This window comes from Lactuca serriola, chromosome 6, assembly GCF_051521515.1.
Source record: "Lactuca serriola cultivar US96UC23 chromosome 6, Lser_US96UC23_V15, whole genome shotgun sequence".
NCBI lineage: Eukaryota > Viridiplantae > Streptophyta > Magnoliopsida > Asterales > Asteraceae > Lactuca > Lactuca serriola.
Window position 1 is genome coordinate 165,626,105 of NC_136413.1, and position 16,303 is coordinate 165,642,407.

At 41.0% G+C, this 16,303-nt stretch overlaps 1 protein-coding gene across 1 annotated transcript; it reads right to left on the reverse strand.

Moving 5' to 3' along the window:
• Positions 1 to 431: 431 nt before the first annotated feature.
• On the reverse strand, positions 432 to 2,265 carry LOC145057310 (7-deoxyloganetin glucosyltransferase-like). The gene is made up of 2 exons (XM_079005114.1): positions 1,606 to 2,265; positions 432 to 1,512 (listed from the first exon to the last, which is right to left on the reverse strand). Exons 1-2 carry the CDS (start codon positions 2,105 to 2,107, stop codon positions 560 to 562), a joined length of 1,455 nt encoding a protein of 484 aa, XP_078861240.1. The 5' UTR covers positions 2,108 to 2,265; the 3' UTR covers positions 432 to 559.
• Positions 2,266 to 16,303: the final 14,038 nt, after the last annotated feature.

Consider the following 16,303-nt stretch of genomic DNA (forward strand, 5'->3'; position numbering starts at 1 on the left):
TGCGTCATAGTTCGTACGTCATTGAAGGCACATTTCTAGTAGTGTCTTTAGCTTTGTTGTTCATTACATTCGTCCACGCTTCCAAGTTTTTTTGTACGCATATTCAATATGGTCAAGATCAAACCTAATCTTGACACTATTTAGTTATACATCTTTAAAATCAACTCCTCAACTTAGGACATCCACATTGCAAGTTGAAGATGGTTAGTAGGATTAAACAAACGTTTAAACGTTCAATATATAGAAGAAATTATTGATTATTATGATTGAATAAATTAGTGATTATTATGATTGAAGAGATGTTTAATGTGTTGGTGGTAAAAGTAAAGTTGTGTAGATATTAGATGATATGACAATCCACATAAGTCTAGAGTTCAATGGATTGTTGATGCAAGAGAATCGTATTACATCAAACTCACATCAACAGTAAGGACTCTAATGTTTTCATCTTTCAGATTAATTAAGGCAAGAGAACGAAATTACATCAGCAACAAATCATCAATGTTTTTGAGCAAACAAATGGCACATAGCAGAAGATAATCACAAACTCACATGCATCTTAAACAGATAAATAACTATTTGGAGATCCTTGTAGTAGATGGTCAATCACTTTCCCCAAATTAACAATGGATGAACCAAAAGGAAAGGTACATGCTTTTTCGGCCTTTTCCTTCAAGTCGATTGCATTCTTCCTCATCTCTTTCCCTTTGTCTCCATTCATCAACTCAATGACTAGCTTGGAAACTTCTTCTCTCTTTACATCACTGTCAAGCTCCATGCCGATCTCCCACTTGTTGCAACACGACCAGCAATTGGTTAGTTGGTCAGCAAAAAACGGCCAACAAATCATTGGGACTCCACTGGAAATACTTTCAATTGTGGAATTCCATCCACTATGCGTTAAAAACCCTCCAATTGATGGGTGGTTTAGAACTTGTTCTTGTGGGCACCAACTAGCCAACAGCCCTCTACTGCTTATCTCTTCCAAAAACTCTGGTGGAAGCACGGCAGATTTGCCATCCACAAGATCTGGACGTATTATCCATAAGAACGGACAATTGCTCTTTGCAAGTCCCCAACAGAACTCAAGCAGATATTGATGTGACATCACTGTTGTGCTACCAAAATTCACATAAATAACCGATGATTTTGGTTTAGATTCTAGCCATTTCAAACAGGTGTTCTCTTCTTTCCAAAGATTTGATTTGATGAACTCTACAGATTCATCACTTTCCTTCTCTAGTAACTTAAACGGACCAACACCATAGCATGGAGGAAAGACTGAAGAAAGCGCATCCAAAAGGTCACTATCTAGTTCATAAAAGGTGTTGAAGATGATGGCAGAAGCTCTTTTTGCTCTCTCTGCTTGTAAACACAAACCTTCAAGCATGTATTCATCACCAGGGCTGGTCTTTCTAACGAATGAAGGCAAGTGTTTTAGACGCATACCAGACATGGTTGGTACACAATCAATCATGGTATCTAAATGCTCATTTGCTAAAAAACTCGATGCTGTGGAAACAAAACATAAAGAACTTAATTACTTTCAAATAAGCAACTACAGTGTATACTATACAAATTAGTGAAATTAAGTATATATGTTACCTTCACGTGGCACCAAACCTCTCTCCAATAGATTGTGCTGCTCATGAACACACATTAGAGCACCAACACCGCTGGTCCACATGACTATCTCGGGGATATCAAGTTCTTTGGCTGCATCGAGGGTGAAGCCCATGAATAAGTCTGCAACTATGCAAGTCACCGGTGAAGATGAAGCATTTAGTTTGGTAAGCAGACTTTTAAACGGACCCAGACAAGTTTCATCCATGGACTTCCATAAGATTGGGAAAACTTGGGTTTCATCTGGGTTCTGTGGCGGCGGAAGGCCATCAGGAATGGTCTCGAAGCAGAAGGAAGGGAGGCCATGTAGGGCGTCGGAGCCCTGAGATTTGAGGAGTCGTTGATGGTTGAACTCGGTGTTAACGAAGGTAATATGAAACCCTTTTGAATGGAGGATTTTAGCTACTTTTAGCATGGGGTTTATATGGCCTTGTGCTGGGGCTGGTAAACACAAGGCATGCGGTTTCTTTTGTATGGAACCCATGAAGCCTTCTTCCTATTTTTTCTGAGTTCAAGATAGCAACTACATATATAACATCTGGCTATTTTATATGCAAACGATGAAGACGCAAATGTAAATGTGCTCGTCTGGTTATTCAAATTCTAGATGGCATCTTCAATTATTGTTTGGAATATTAATTTAAAACTAGGTGTGGTACATAATTTGTCTATTTGTTCATTGTCTTCAATTTCTACCGTACTCTAAATTATATTATAGATTAGTAAACAACAACTATACTCTTTTTGTTTGTTTCATTGAACGTCTGGATCTCATGTACACGTTACTTTCATGTTACGTATAATTTATCAGAAAATGGGACCAATAAAACTAATATAAAAATAAACCATGCACGTGTTTATGTTTTTTCTAATATGGCAATTTATCATCTTCAAAATTAAATGAGAATTACTTAAGACCAACGTTTTCAGTGTTTTCATCAAAATAACAAAGCTGATTCTTTTCGCTACTATATATGACATCGTGTTTTTGTAAGTTTAGCTAGGTTTGGCATACTCTCTACCTTATAAGCTACTTATCTTTCGAAATTTTCTAACTTTCTAAAAAGCTAGGTCAGGTAACTTTTCAACTAAGTTATAGAGCTGTTTTAAAATTCTTTCATATTTTTCCACATACCTTTATATGTCGTTTTACATTTTCTAGCTACCATATCATCTAGTTTTATCAAATGTTATTTTTTTATTAATTATCAGCAACTTTTCGATTGTTATATCAAGCAGTACTTTTGTGGCTTATGCTCAAGAATCACATTACATCGATCCTTCATTACAATATATAGAAGAGTAGAAAAGAATGTCTTTACCGTCTTTAGAGCATCCACAATAATAACGTAATTTTGCTAAGTTTTTTCATGCTGTCTCAACAAAAGACCATGCGACATCAACAAAATAAAATTCTCAAAATACATACATAATAGGAAGGCTTTTTTATAAAGCTTATTCATCAATTAAAATTCGTGAAGATGGAAAATGTCGTTTTTATTTGTTATATGAGTGTCACAAAAGTAGTTGAAAACTCTTTAAATGTGTAAAATTACTCAAAATACAATTGTTTAAAAAAGATAGAGTAAATTACTTAAATCGTCCATATGGTTTGGTAAAAACTGCACATTTAGTCCCCAACTTTTTTTGCACTGAGATCGTCCATGTGGTTTGGCTTTGTTGCGTTTTTCGTCCCTATGGTTTGATAAAAAAAATTGCATGTTTAGTACGTAACTTTATATATGTAAGGGAAGGAAAACGCAATAAAATCAAACCATAGGGACTATCCGAGTGCAAAAAAAAGGTTAAGGACTAAACATGTAATTTTTACCAAACTAAAGGGACGATTCCAATAATTTACTTTAAAAGATAAATATATAAATATATTTTTGAGGGAAATTCTAGAAGTTAATTTAAAAAACTCAATAGCTTTAATTTTATCAATCGTTACATGTAGTAACTTTTAGATTTAAAGTTTTTTGTGTAAACTAAAAGCTAGAAGCACGTAATCCGAATCAAAAACATTTTGTCTATATCGAGCTTCTTGTTAAAGGCTCAAAGCTCCCAAAAGTTTGCTGCCAAATACACTCTAAATAACCTATTGATTACACTTTATAATAGGCGGGTATAACACCCAAATCGACTACCTTTTCCTTATGAAGACGAGATCTAAGGACATGCAAGGATTACAAGGTGATATCGGGTGATGCTTGTGGTTTACAACACATCTAATTGGATGCCGATTAATTTCCTCTTGAAAATATGCATTGGATGAGGAAGAAAAGTTATCAGACCAAGGATTTTGTAAACTTAGAAAGTGAAATAGTTGAGACTTTTAGGGATATGGTATTGGCAGAGACGGAAGCTAATTATATTCATGTAAGGAGTGTAGACCAGTTTCAGAATTGAAGACCAAAACATAGAAAGTGGTAGGTAAATATACCCTTGGATTATCTTTAGGGAATGCTAATGTTCATACTCAATCATAGTGGTAAAGAGAGGTGGTACAAGTAAAGGATAAGATAAAACATGCTCGCTTTATGGAGTTTATGGTCTAGTAGGAATGAAGAAAGAGACATGGCAAAATAATGTATAATAAGTCCAATCTTGAGGCATAGAAAAGTTAGATTTATATCTAAGTCCATAGCTTACAAGGAAATGTATAAGTGATAGGATACAAATTACTGGACCACATAACCTACAAGGTAGCTAAATCTAGAGCAAGAATACATAGGGACCTAGGGATTTTTAGGTATATTAAGGACAAAATAGTCAACTTCTAGTAAAATATGAGGATATTAAGAGGAATTAGGGTAGTTATTTCACTATTTAACATAATGTTAGTTCGTTCTTTGAGAGGTATATGAATGTAGAAGGCAATCCATGGAGGATCCTAATTGATGTTGAAGTTTCTATCCTTGGTAATAGTAGTGAGGAAGTAAAAAGAGATTTAGGGAAGATGGGAAGGTAAAATGTTGTTGGTCCAGACCAAATTCCCATTAGGGTTTGGCAATGTCTTGGAGAAGAAGGAGTTAAGTTTTTGACGAACTTATTCAACATTATCTTAAAGACTACCAAGATGTTGGAAGAGTGAAGATCAAGTACTTTGATCCCAATATATAAGACCAAAGGTGATTCTTAAAACTGTAGGCACTATAAAGGTATTCAATTCCTTAGTCATACCATGATATAATGGGAGAGAGTTCTGGAGACTAGTTTGTGTAGCATCATACTTATTAAATAAAACAAATTTAGTTTCATGCCTAGGAGGCCGACTACCGAGGCAATCCATCTCTTTAGAAAGATTATGGAGAAAAAGAGATCACTCTATGGTTTTTATCGACCTTAAAAAGGCTTATGATAGTGTCAACTATGAGGCGATAGGGAGATCCTTAGAACTTAGAGGAGTCCTAAGAATATATATATATATATATATATATATATATGTGTGTGTGTGTGTGTGTGTGTATGTGTGTGTATGTGTGTGTAACTATTATAGATATGTATTTCCCGTGTATGACATGTGTTCAGACCCTATTTGTGACACAAAGTCATTTCTAGTTGTAGTCAGACTCCACCAAGGTTTGACATTAAGCATGTATATTTTCACATAGATTATGGATGAGATGTATCGTGGGATCTAGGGTGAAGTGCCTTAGAGAATGCTTTTTTGCTGATGATAGTATATTGGTAGCTAAGTCTAGGAATGATTTGAATGTTGGGTTAGACTCTTGGAGGGTGACATTAGAAGAGAAAGGGTTAAGGATCAGTAATGCTAAAACTGAGTATTTATGGTGCAATCTTAGTGGTGAGTCAAATGATTAAGGGGTGGATGTAAGGATATGATGTCAGCTATCATATTAAAGGAGGTTTCTTAAAGTGTAGGACAACTTCAAAAGTCTTGTAAGATAAGGTCTCATTAATGTAACAAAAGTAGACATATATTTAAAGCTCTTCCCATTTGGACTTTCTTCACATGGCAAGTTTGAATTTTCCTCCTGATATTCTTTACATGAATCAATAAATTGGCCAAGACATTAAAATTCCATGTTACACTTTTAGGATGAAATGTAACATGCTTAACCATCAGATAACAGATTCAATAGCTCATTAAATTCAAAAATTGCATCTGAAACTACGATCACAATATAGAGAAAATTGATTACGCAAAATAAAATACTTCTTCACAAATACCCTATCAGGATCAGTTACAATAAGAAACACCCATTGATTCTAAACATAACTTAAACTTCTCTATTGGAAGATTTTTAGTGAACGAAGCATATATCTTCCTCAATTGCTTCTATAGTCTCCATATAATCTGCCTCATTAGAGGACGAAAGCAACTGTAGATTGTAACTGGTTTTCCAAGTAATAACACAACAATTTAATGTAAACACACACTCATACAATTACAAAAATATCCATTAACACTATAGTATGGTACATATGTCATCTAAGCCATATCAATCTCAATAGTGGGATTTAAAGCGAATGATGGCTTGTAATGAAACTGCAAAAAGAGTGTTGATAGGTATTTCTTGATGTATATTGAAGAACCTTAGGACTCTCTCTCTCTCTCTCTCTCTCTCTCTCTATATATATATATATATATATATATATATATATATATATATATATATATATATATTGTAACGACCCAAAAATCCAGGGTAAAAATATCATTTGTCATTATAGTCAAACACAAATGTTCCTTCATCCAATCATTCAAAAACATTGCTTAATTAAAAAAATTATCAGAGTTAAGTCCCAAAATCACATAATGCGGAAAACACGGGTGTGAGCGCTGCGATCAAGACGGGCCCTTCCTTTCAAACCGATGATACTTGAAACCATAAACAAAACTATGAGCACGAAGCTTACTGAGTTCCCCAGAGCATACCCTACATAATCCACGTTATCACATAATCCATATCAATCATATAAGAAATGCATATAAACATATAAGGATGTCGTGGGCTCCCCCCAGGGTCTTACTCCAGGATGTCGTGGGCTCCCCCCAGGGACTTACACCTATGTGCCATGGGCTCCCCCATGGTCTTTACCTGGAATGCCATGGGCTCCGCCACATGGTCTGATATCCAACTGCCATGGGCTCCCCCATGGTCTTTATCTGGAATGCCATGGGCTCCCCCACATGGTCTGATATCCAAGTGTCATGGGCTCCTCCTATGGTCTTTACCTGGAATGCCATAGGTTCCCCACATGGTCTTATATCCAAGTGCTACGGGCTCCCCCCGGGGTCTTCCATGCAAGTATCAGAGAGGTAACTAGCATACGACATAACACAAAATCAACTAGCATATCGCATATCACATAATTTCTAGCATACCTCATAACACATAATCAACTAGTATATCGTATATCACATAATGGCTAGCATACCACATAACACATAATAGGTCGGCCTTGGTGCCTTCAACCAATTGGTATGGTGAGGAGACTCACCTCGAATGTTTAAACTCCTTGCAAGAAATCCTTAGCTGCTGGACTGACAACTTCTCGAGCTGTCAATACCAAAATATCGGCCAATTAGTAATTGGGTTCCAAACCATAATAGGTCGGCCTTGGTGCCTTCGACCATTTTACCTCTGGCCCAACAAGATTCATAACTCAGGCCCAACCTAAAAAACGAAACAAGCCCTAAACTCCAAAATCCATAAAAGTCCACTAATGGCCCACGAATGGCGTAATTTTCCAAATTAGGCCCTACTCCTCAAATGGGCCTTCCTTTTAAGCCCAAACACATTCTTAGCCCTAGTCCAGTCATAATGGCCCAATAGTCTTCTTTTTGCTAATGGGTCCGAAATCCATGTCCAAATCTACTAATGGGCCACTTGGCCCAATAAGGCCCAACCAAAACAACCAATGCCCAAAACATATAAAGCGGGCCACTAACCCAAAATATGACAAGCCCCAAAATTGAATAAGGCCTAAAGGGCTTACAAGACCAAGCGAAACCCAAAATCCAATTGGAGTGCCTACGCCCTACGTAACCCTCCTATACGTTCAACGTACTATCCCTTCAAGCAGTACGTGTTGCGTATGCAAATTTACGCACGACGTACAAGCAGGATTTGCACATTTGACCATTAAGTGCTTAATACCTGGGATTTCAACATCCAATTTTAGATATGAGTCCATTAAGATGTCTTATGGCATAAAGTTGGTAACCTTATGCCTTTGCATGCTCCATATGCTCCCAACAACCCATTACAACCCATTAAGACCTTTCCAAGGGTCTTAACTCATCCATGAGGTCAAAACACCCATCAAGACTACATTTTTATGGTACTAATGAACCAAGAGACCCCAAATCTACTCTTCCTAAGCTCTAGAGTTGCTCAAACTTGCAAGAGATGATTGATGATCACAAAAGGGGACAATATAGCAAACCCTAACTCAATCTAATGAATAAGATGGCAAAATTAAAATTTTATACCTCCAAAAGTTCCTCAAGGTGAACTAGATGCAGGATCTTGAAGCCTAATGCCACCCCAAGCTTGCTTACTAACTTCTTCTTCTTGAATAAGCTCAAAAATGGCCACCAACACACTTCTATGCTCCAAAATCACACTCTCAAAGGAAAGCTAAGGTAAAGAGGCGAAATAAGGCTTTAGAGGCTGATTAGGGTTTAGTCCCAATGACTTAAGGGTGTTTAAATAGGTGTCAAGTCTGAATGTTAGGGTTTTCAGTCTGACCCTCGTACGCCCAATGTACCTTCTCGTACGCCCTGCGTACAAGGCCACGCACCCCAATCCAATCCTCTCATATAGGCTACCCGATCCGAGCTACGCCCTCCGTACCACATTGGTACTCCCTATGTACTAGTGTTTTTCCCAAAACCCTAATTCTTCTGAAGACCCTAGCTCACTCGATACAACTTTGATTCCAATCCATATATCCATAAAAGTTATCAAGACACTCAACACTATTATCGGTTCTTGGTTGCCATAAAATATCCCAAACTAAAATCCACTTCCCATAATGACCTGAGCTAGTAAATCATCGAAATACCCTTTGATATAAGAACTCAAACTGAATACCCGAGAAATCTAAGGTACATTATTCAACTCTAACTGGGTCTGAGACGCAACCCCTCAGGTATCCGTAACTTGATAGCACTTACTCCTTTGATCACCAATTCAAAATGGGAACGATTCGAAATAGGATGTTACAACTCTCCCTCACTTGAATTAGATTTCATCCTCGAAATCCGTCCTTACCTTCCCCAGCACATCCAACAATCTGGTTAATATCTCCACATTCTGGAAAAACTACAGCCTTCCCAAGGCAACTTGATACCAACCCTAAAAGGACTTACCAACCTGAATAGGAACGAACCTTAAACCCTCTTGCATAAAACCACCTCTGTCCTTTCGAAACTCGAAACTTTAAATTGATCTAGCTTCCCGACAACTACACACATTGATCCATCTTCAAACTTATTCCACAAGAAACTAGCCTAAAGAAAATACTTTCCACCTATAACACCTTGAGGCTTCCAAAGGAACAAAGTTACTAATCAAATGCGGTTGCAGAACGCTCAACTAGACAGGAGGCTCAAATAATCCTTCGAGTAGGAGACTCACCCCTGCAACGGTTAGATTCAGACGAGAGCTACGCAACAGGGTCTAATCAGCCACTCCGAGATTATTTAATCCAACTGCAGACAACTTAGTGTATACCCCAAATACAAGAAAGTCCACGCACGACTCCCAATTCACTGAACCCACTTCGACTCTTCTTGTTATCACTTGCTGCTTTTCATAAGCAGCTGAGACCTCTCTGATTCTACCTTATCTGTCAACTAATTGAAACACTGGACACCTAATCGATTGTTAGGCTACAAACACATACACAGTAGTCCCACACGACCAACAAAAAGAAAATTAACTGGCAGGACTTGCTCAAAACACCATGTCGTCAAGACTTTTGCTAACAGAATAAACGCTACATGACCCACTGCAGTCTCATCTCATACCTAGTCTCCAACAACCCATCTTTTGCTCACTTCAAATTGATGTGGCTCTTTCACATATAAAACCAACCCAAGACACATCAAAATAACTCGAACTACCATCAACCAAGCCCATCCATTACCCTTAAACCTTGCAATTGACTCCCTTGGCATATAGATACCTCAATCTTATCTCACTAAAGCGAACATCCTGCACTGAACACGCGCGAACTCCGATTCGGGATCTTAACTAGAACTAAATCAATACTCCCCTCCTACCCTAGAGATCTACAAATCTACATTTACATAATGCACCACATCTTCCTGACATCCCTTACTTGACTGATAAATAACTACCCTTAAGCCGATCCCTGAGACTACCAGTCTCACACCCGCTCCAACCACTAGATTCCTAAGAGGTCAATATCAAGTGTATCTAGCCTAAACCCTACTGTGTCACATACTGATTATCCACATGATGCTACAACTCAATATCCAAACCTTTGACCCCATGATCTCTACTAGTTCTATCCCACTTTCCCATAATCGTCTGGGCTTGCCCATAGACTCCGAAGATCCTCATTCCCAAAAAAGAGAATAATTTCTCGACATGCGTGGTCGGCGTTCCCAAAGCACGAGCTGATCCCCCTTCCATGCTTGTGACCATCACATAAATAGTCTACATCGAACAGATGAATGCTACAATCCTATCGCAACCTAAAACTACTTTACTCTCACCATGCTTACCACCCATGGCCTCACCGAACTCGAAATATCACAACATCGCACCTCTCGAGTCGAATCATTTATCCCATCAGGTGTTTGGATCACACCTACGGATTCCAAATGCTTACTAAGGATGATCAAGGCGATACTGACCGGCGATTGGGAGTTTCCTGAACTCCCACCAACACAACCTAGGACTAAACAGCCACTTGTTTCTCCCCCACTTGGGTTCAACAATTCTCATCCACCTCTTACACCTTATGGACCTCTGATCCATTTGCATCAATATGCATGACCCGTCCATATACTGCACCAAACAACACAAGTGCCATATTGCTAGCCAACCCAGTGATTACTCAACAATGGATATCCTGAAGAATACTCTTGTAATCATAACAAATCAGATGATCCTAATAACTTCCTAAGCCACCCTTTTACCAAATAAATTTGAAGGCGAATATAAATTTATCATCATCTTACCGCTGTCTAGGGACTGGAAAATGTTATGGGCTACCCCACAGTCTCACAACACTATCAACTCAAAAAAACTGTGCAAAACCTTACCGCCAATCCATCAGATCGGACACGCCTAAAGTCGAGCACCCACTCGCAATGTCACCTGCTGACACAAATCAATCCTGCTATACTTGTAGCAACCCCTACTCTTGGAGCGATAACTCCATCGTACGGTTTCCTACATGTACCGTACTGAATCCAGCCTTGCTGGCCTCTCAAACTCTGTTCAGAAGTCTTGAATCTCTTCTAGAGACCCTCCACTAAATGCACCTGACCTGCACCTCTCTTCCCAAGGTACCCCAAAACCATCTACCGCACGAGCTCTAGAAATCGTATCATTCAAGGTCTCGCACCTTGACACACTCACCAGCTCAATTGTCCACGGCTGAACTGCAGTAGCTGAAGCAACCACTGCCCTAAACCGAGCTACAAACTACTCCCAAGACATAGTCTACAATCCCGAAAGCATAATAGATTGCACTGTCAATCCATGTCGCCCAATACAAGAGATCCAAGGGATCCGAACCTTAGCTCCTAAGGGGTAGGGACTAGTATGCAAAATACTTTCCATCCCCATAGTCCAACGCGAACCCAAATCCCTAAACATCCCTTCCATTAACTAGCTCATCACAGTAGCTGGGATCAAACCCTGGTCCTTCCCCATGCATGCTCATCCACATCCTATAAGGCAGCTATTCCCACGGTCCAAGGATAACCAAGAATTTTCCTCCTAGTAAGCTTCTTACATTCTCCAAGGCTCTCACCGATTCGAGTATGGATCTTGTGCTTTTAGTAGTATGGGCCCAATACTACCTTCCACACATATCCATACTTTACTTAGCAATCCTCCTGAATCCTCTAATTCTCTTACTTCACCGATGCACCAAATGTCTGCTAAACAACAACATGATATTCACTGAAGCACCTCCTAGGCTCCCCCTAGGTTCCTAACCTCACCGAATTACCCCTCAAACTTACTGGAGCATATCCTAGGCTTTTGTAGGTTCCTAACCTCACCCTGACATTAGTTGCTAAAGAACTCCACATGATGCCAGCCATCCACCTCCTGAATATCTTCATATTCACTTAGTAGCTGACTCCCATCATTCAAGAGTTCCACAAACCACAAAGCAAGCAGCATTCGTGCAGTAACTCTCTATAGCACCCGGTTCCTGGCATGTATTTCATTCAAGTGTTTTTCGCACTTTTGACTAAGACTCGGCGAGTTGATGGACAACTCGTCGAGTAACAACTTGGACCTGGGGGTTAAGTGGTGGACTCGTCGAGTCGGCGGCATGACTCGACGAGTAGACTCTGGCAGGACAAAACCTTAATCCAAGGATTTGCACCCTATTTAAACGTCTTATTCAGCCTCCCTCGTCCCTTATGGTCTCAAAACCCCCTCACATCAAACCCTAATCATCCTTAGTGAAGATCTAAGGCCTTTTTAGTGATTCTTGGTGGTTTGTGGTGGCAAGAAGGAAGGAGAAGATTGAGGAACCAAGAGGTTGGCCATAGGAGTCAAACTTGTGCATGATCTCTAGTTCTTGGAAGGTATAAAGTCGACACCTTGCTCCTTCTTGTATTACATCCCTTTTTGGGGAGGTTTAGGGCTTTTATAAGCTATTCTTGGTGACCAACCATGACTGCAAACATTATGGGAGTTAAGCTTTCAGATCCAGGCTCCTTAAAGGGTTAGAGAGCAGAAAGGGACTGCCTTTGCACCCATGGAAAGCCTCATGCAACTCAAGAGCTTCCTTTAGGGTCTTTTTAGCTGATAATCCCATGCATGCACGTAAAATTTGTAACTTTACGTGCTAGGTCAATCTTAGGAGCCAAGAAAACAGTTATCAGTGTCTTGGACATCAGACATCGAGAAATGAGACTTGGACAACCCCAAATTGGCGAGTTGTTCTTGGGACTTGGTGAGTCCAAGGCTTGACTTCCCTTTTTACGTTAGGTTTCAAAGGAACCCAGTGAGTGTTAGAATGGCCTTAGAAGGGTCCGGGGGAGTGACCCAATGCATTGGACTTAGCCATAGACCTGGAGTTCATAGGACTCAACGAGTGCATGAGCAGACTCGGTGAGTCCAAGGCAATCTCCCAACTGTTGAAGATGAACTCGATGATTTGTTCATACAACTCGGCGAGTCAAGGACATGACTTGTTTGTAGGACGAGGATGAACTCAAAGAGTTGTTCATACAACTCGGCGAGTCAGATGAAGGTTCATTCGAGGTTGTTTTAGAAGGAGAATTCGTCGAGTCATTGCTAAACTCGACGAGTAGAAGTGTGAAGAAGGACTGATGAAGGGTACGGACTCGACGATTTGGAGACCGAACTCAGCGAGTCAGCTCAACTGGAAGTTGACTTTGACTTTGACTTGGCAGGGGTAAAATAGTCATTTTATCCTAAAAACAGTTATCAGTTTTTGACTAAGTGTTTTATGCGAATTATAGTCGGAGGATCACCGGAGCAGCAGTCAGACGTTTGTCGACCAACTTTTCAGCAGTCAACCTTACGAGGTGAGTTACCTTCCAGTAGGGGTGGGTCTAAGGCACCAATGTCGGCCCACCAGTAGGTGATTATGGTTGAGATGGTTATATTTGTGATAATTTTCTGGTTTCTATATCTATACTGAGAATGCGTTCAGTAGTAGTATGGCACACTATCCCTGGTTACCGGTTGAAAGATACTGAGGACGATTATCGGTTGAAAGATACCGAAGGGGTGGATAAAACCCATGCATGTATAGTAGTATGATTATGATATGTCATTATGTGACTCAGTATGCTTATGTATGTTATTATGAAACCAATATGTTATGACATGTAAAATGTAATAGGGATAAGGGTGAAATAGTCCCCAGATACCGGTTGAAAGATACCGAAGCAGAGGTTAGTTCCCAGGTACCTATTGAAAGATACCGAAGGGGAGAGCAGCTCCCAGTTACCGGTTGAAAGAAACCGAAGGGGGGGATAGTTCCCGGTTACCGATTGAAAGATACCGAAGGGGATGGTACTTCCCGGTTACCAGTTGAAAGATACTGAAGGGGAGGGTAGCTCCCGGTTACCGGTTGAAAGATATCGATGATTATGTGTTATGGGTATGATGGTGGAACTCACTAAGCTTCGTGCTTACAGTTTCGGTTTTGGTTTCAGGTACCTCTTCGTCCAAGGGGAAGGAGTCGGCGGTGTAGCAGCGCGTCACACTCACACACACATGTTTTCCACATGGAGCTTCCTGGGAATGTACTCTGGTTTATTTTACTTTTGACAAAATGGTTTTTATGGGTACATGTTTTGGATTATGGACACATTAGTTATGACATGAGATATCATTATGAATGTTTTTATACTGATGGTTTTATGTTACAATTTATTTAAAAATGAAATTTTTGTCCTTGAATTTTAGGAAGTTACAAGTTGGCATCAGAGCCCTGGTTTGAGGGATTCGGACACACCCTTGTAATGTTTGATATGGTTACTCGATGTACGAATGCAGATTGCTTTGTGCTTTAGGAGTCCTGGCTAACTTCAACTAACTAGTGACATGATATGTAACAATATCCACAAGCTAGTTAGGGGAGGATGGTAAGGACTCCTGGTGCAGCTGATGACGGAGAGTAGGTCGGAGAGTGCCCTAGGGAAGCCTAGGATGAGAATAGTTGGAAAGGGATATTGGTTAAGGTACTTGGTGAAGTCAAAGCAATCCTTGAGGAAAGTACGGATAAATGTGGAAGGTAGTATGGGCCCATACGACGGAAAGCAGAGGATCCGTACTCGACTCAAGGAGGGCCGAGATGGAACTAGGAATCTTGGATAATGTGTGAGACCACTCGGGGTATGTTTTGATCTTGACATTTATGTGTTTATTCCTAGTATGGTAGTCACACGACATGGAGCAGGAGGATCAGGATCTGGGTTAGGATCGGGATCGGGCTCGGGCGCGGGATCCGAGCAGGTTGATGGTGGATTACGCGAGTTCATCGCATCTAAGATTATGAGAGGTATCCTTGAGTCGACCCTGGTCATTTTCGGGTCGATCAAGGAAGGGATCATCTAGCTGATGGAGGATCGCCTCCGAGCATTCAGGAGTGATTTGGTGTCTGGCCAGATGAGTACACGCACACTGTCCTTCAAGGAATTCAGAGGGAGTGGTGCGCCGGATTTTCATGGGGCGTAGGACCCCATTGCTGCCAGGAGATGGATTGCAGACATTGAGTCTGCACAGTTGACGAGATTCTGCTCGGAAGGCTCGAAGGTCCGCTTTAAGGCGGGATGTTTGAGACACAGAGCTAGAGATCGGTGGGAGTTGGTTGGCGACTCATTGGGAGCCCCGGTCGTCGATGCTATGACCTGGTCAGACTTTGTGACCAGATTCAGGGAGGAGTTCGTGCCAGCTGTAGAGCTTCAACAGCTGGCCAGGAAGTTTTTAGACATGAGACAAACTATGGAGACTGTGGCAGAGATCACCGCCAAGTTCCGAGAGATGGCTCTTTTGGTGCCCTAGTATACAGGCGATGAGGATATGAGGAGGACCCGCTATCACGACATGTTGAGAGCCAACATCAAGGAGCATGTCAGCTTCTCAGCATGCCCGACCTTGGACTCTATGATTGCCAGGGAGCGAGAGAGGGAGATCGATTTGGAGCACCTCAGGAAGAGAAAGGCCGAGACTGGGCATGTTATTGGGGTTTCGGGGAAGAAACCCAAGGGATTCGACTCTAGGTCGAAGGGCCAGCAGGGCCGGGACCACTGTGGAAAATGCGGTCGGTCATACGAGGGAGCTTCTCGCACTAGGTCGGGTTTCGGCTGCTATAAGTGCGGCAAGGCTGGGCATTTTGGCAGGGATTGTACTGCCCCCGCTCCCACAGTGCAGATGACAGACCTGATTTGATTTCGTTGCAATCAGAGGGGCCACAAGAAGGCCAATTGCCCAAGATTTACAGCAGCGACAGCAGTAGCGCCGAACCTAGCAGCAGCGCGGGTTACGGATGGTCGAAAGGCCAAGGTAGAGGATCCAGTGGTGCGGAGCCGAGCATTTCATTTGATAGCCGACGAGGCATGCACTGCACCTGATCTAGTGATAGGTACGGTTTCTTCTCTTATTTCTTTATGTTATGTCGCTGTGATTTTGATATGACATGTGTATGATCTGTTTAGGATCGTTCCATGTGAACGGTATCCCGGTTCAGGTGTTGTTTGACTCGGGTGCTACTCGATCGTTTCTTTCTCTTGCACTTAGCAAGAAGTTTCCTGAGTCTTCGGGCATACTAGACTGCCCTCTAGAGGTCGAGATTGCAGACGACCGGTCAGTGCGAGCATCATAGGTCTACCGGGATTCTGTATTGAGGCTGTTCGAGGAACGTTACCTGGTAGACTTAGTGCCCATACCTTTGTGGGGGAACAAGGTTATTATTGGTATGGATTGGCTAAGGCCCAATGGGGCAGTGATCG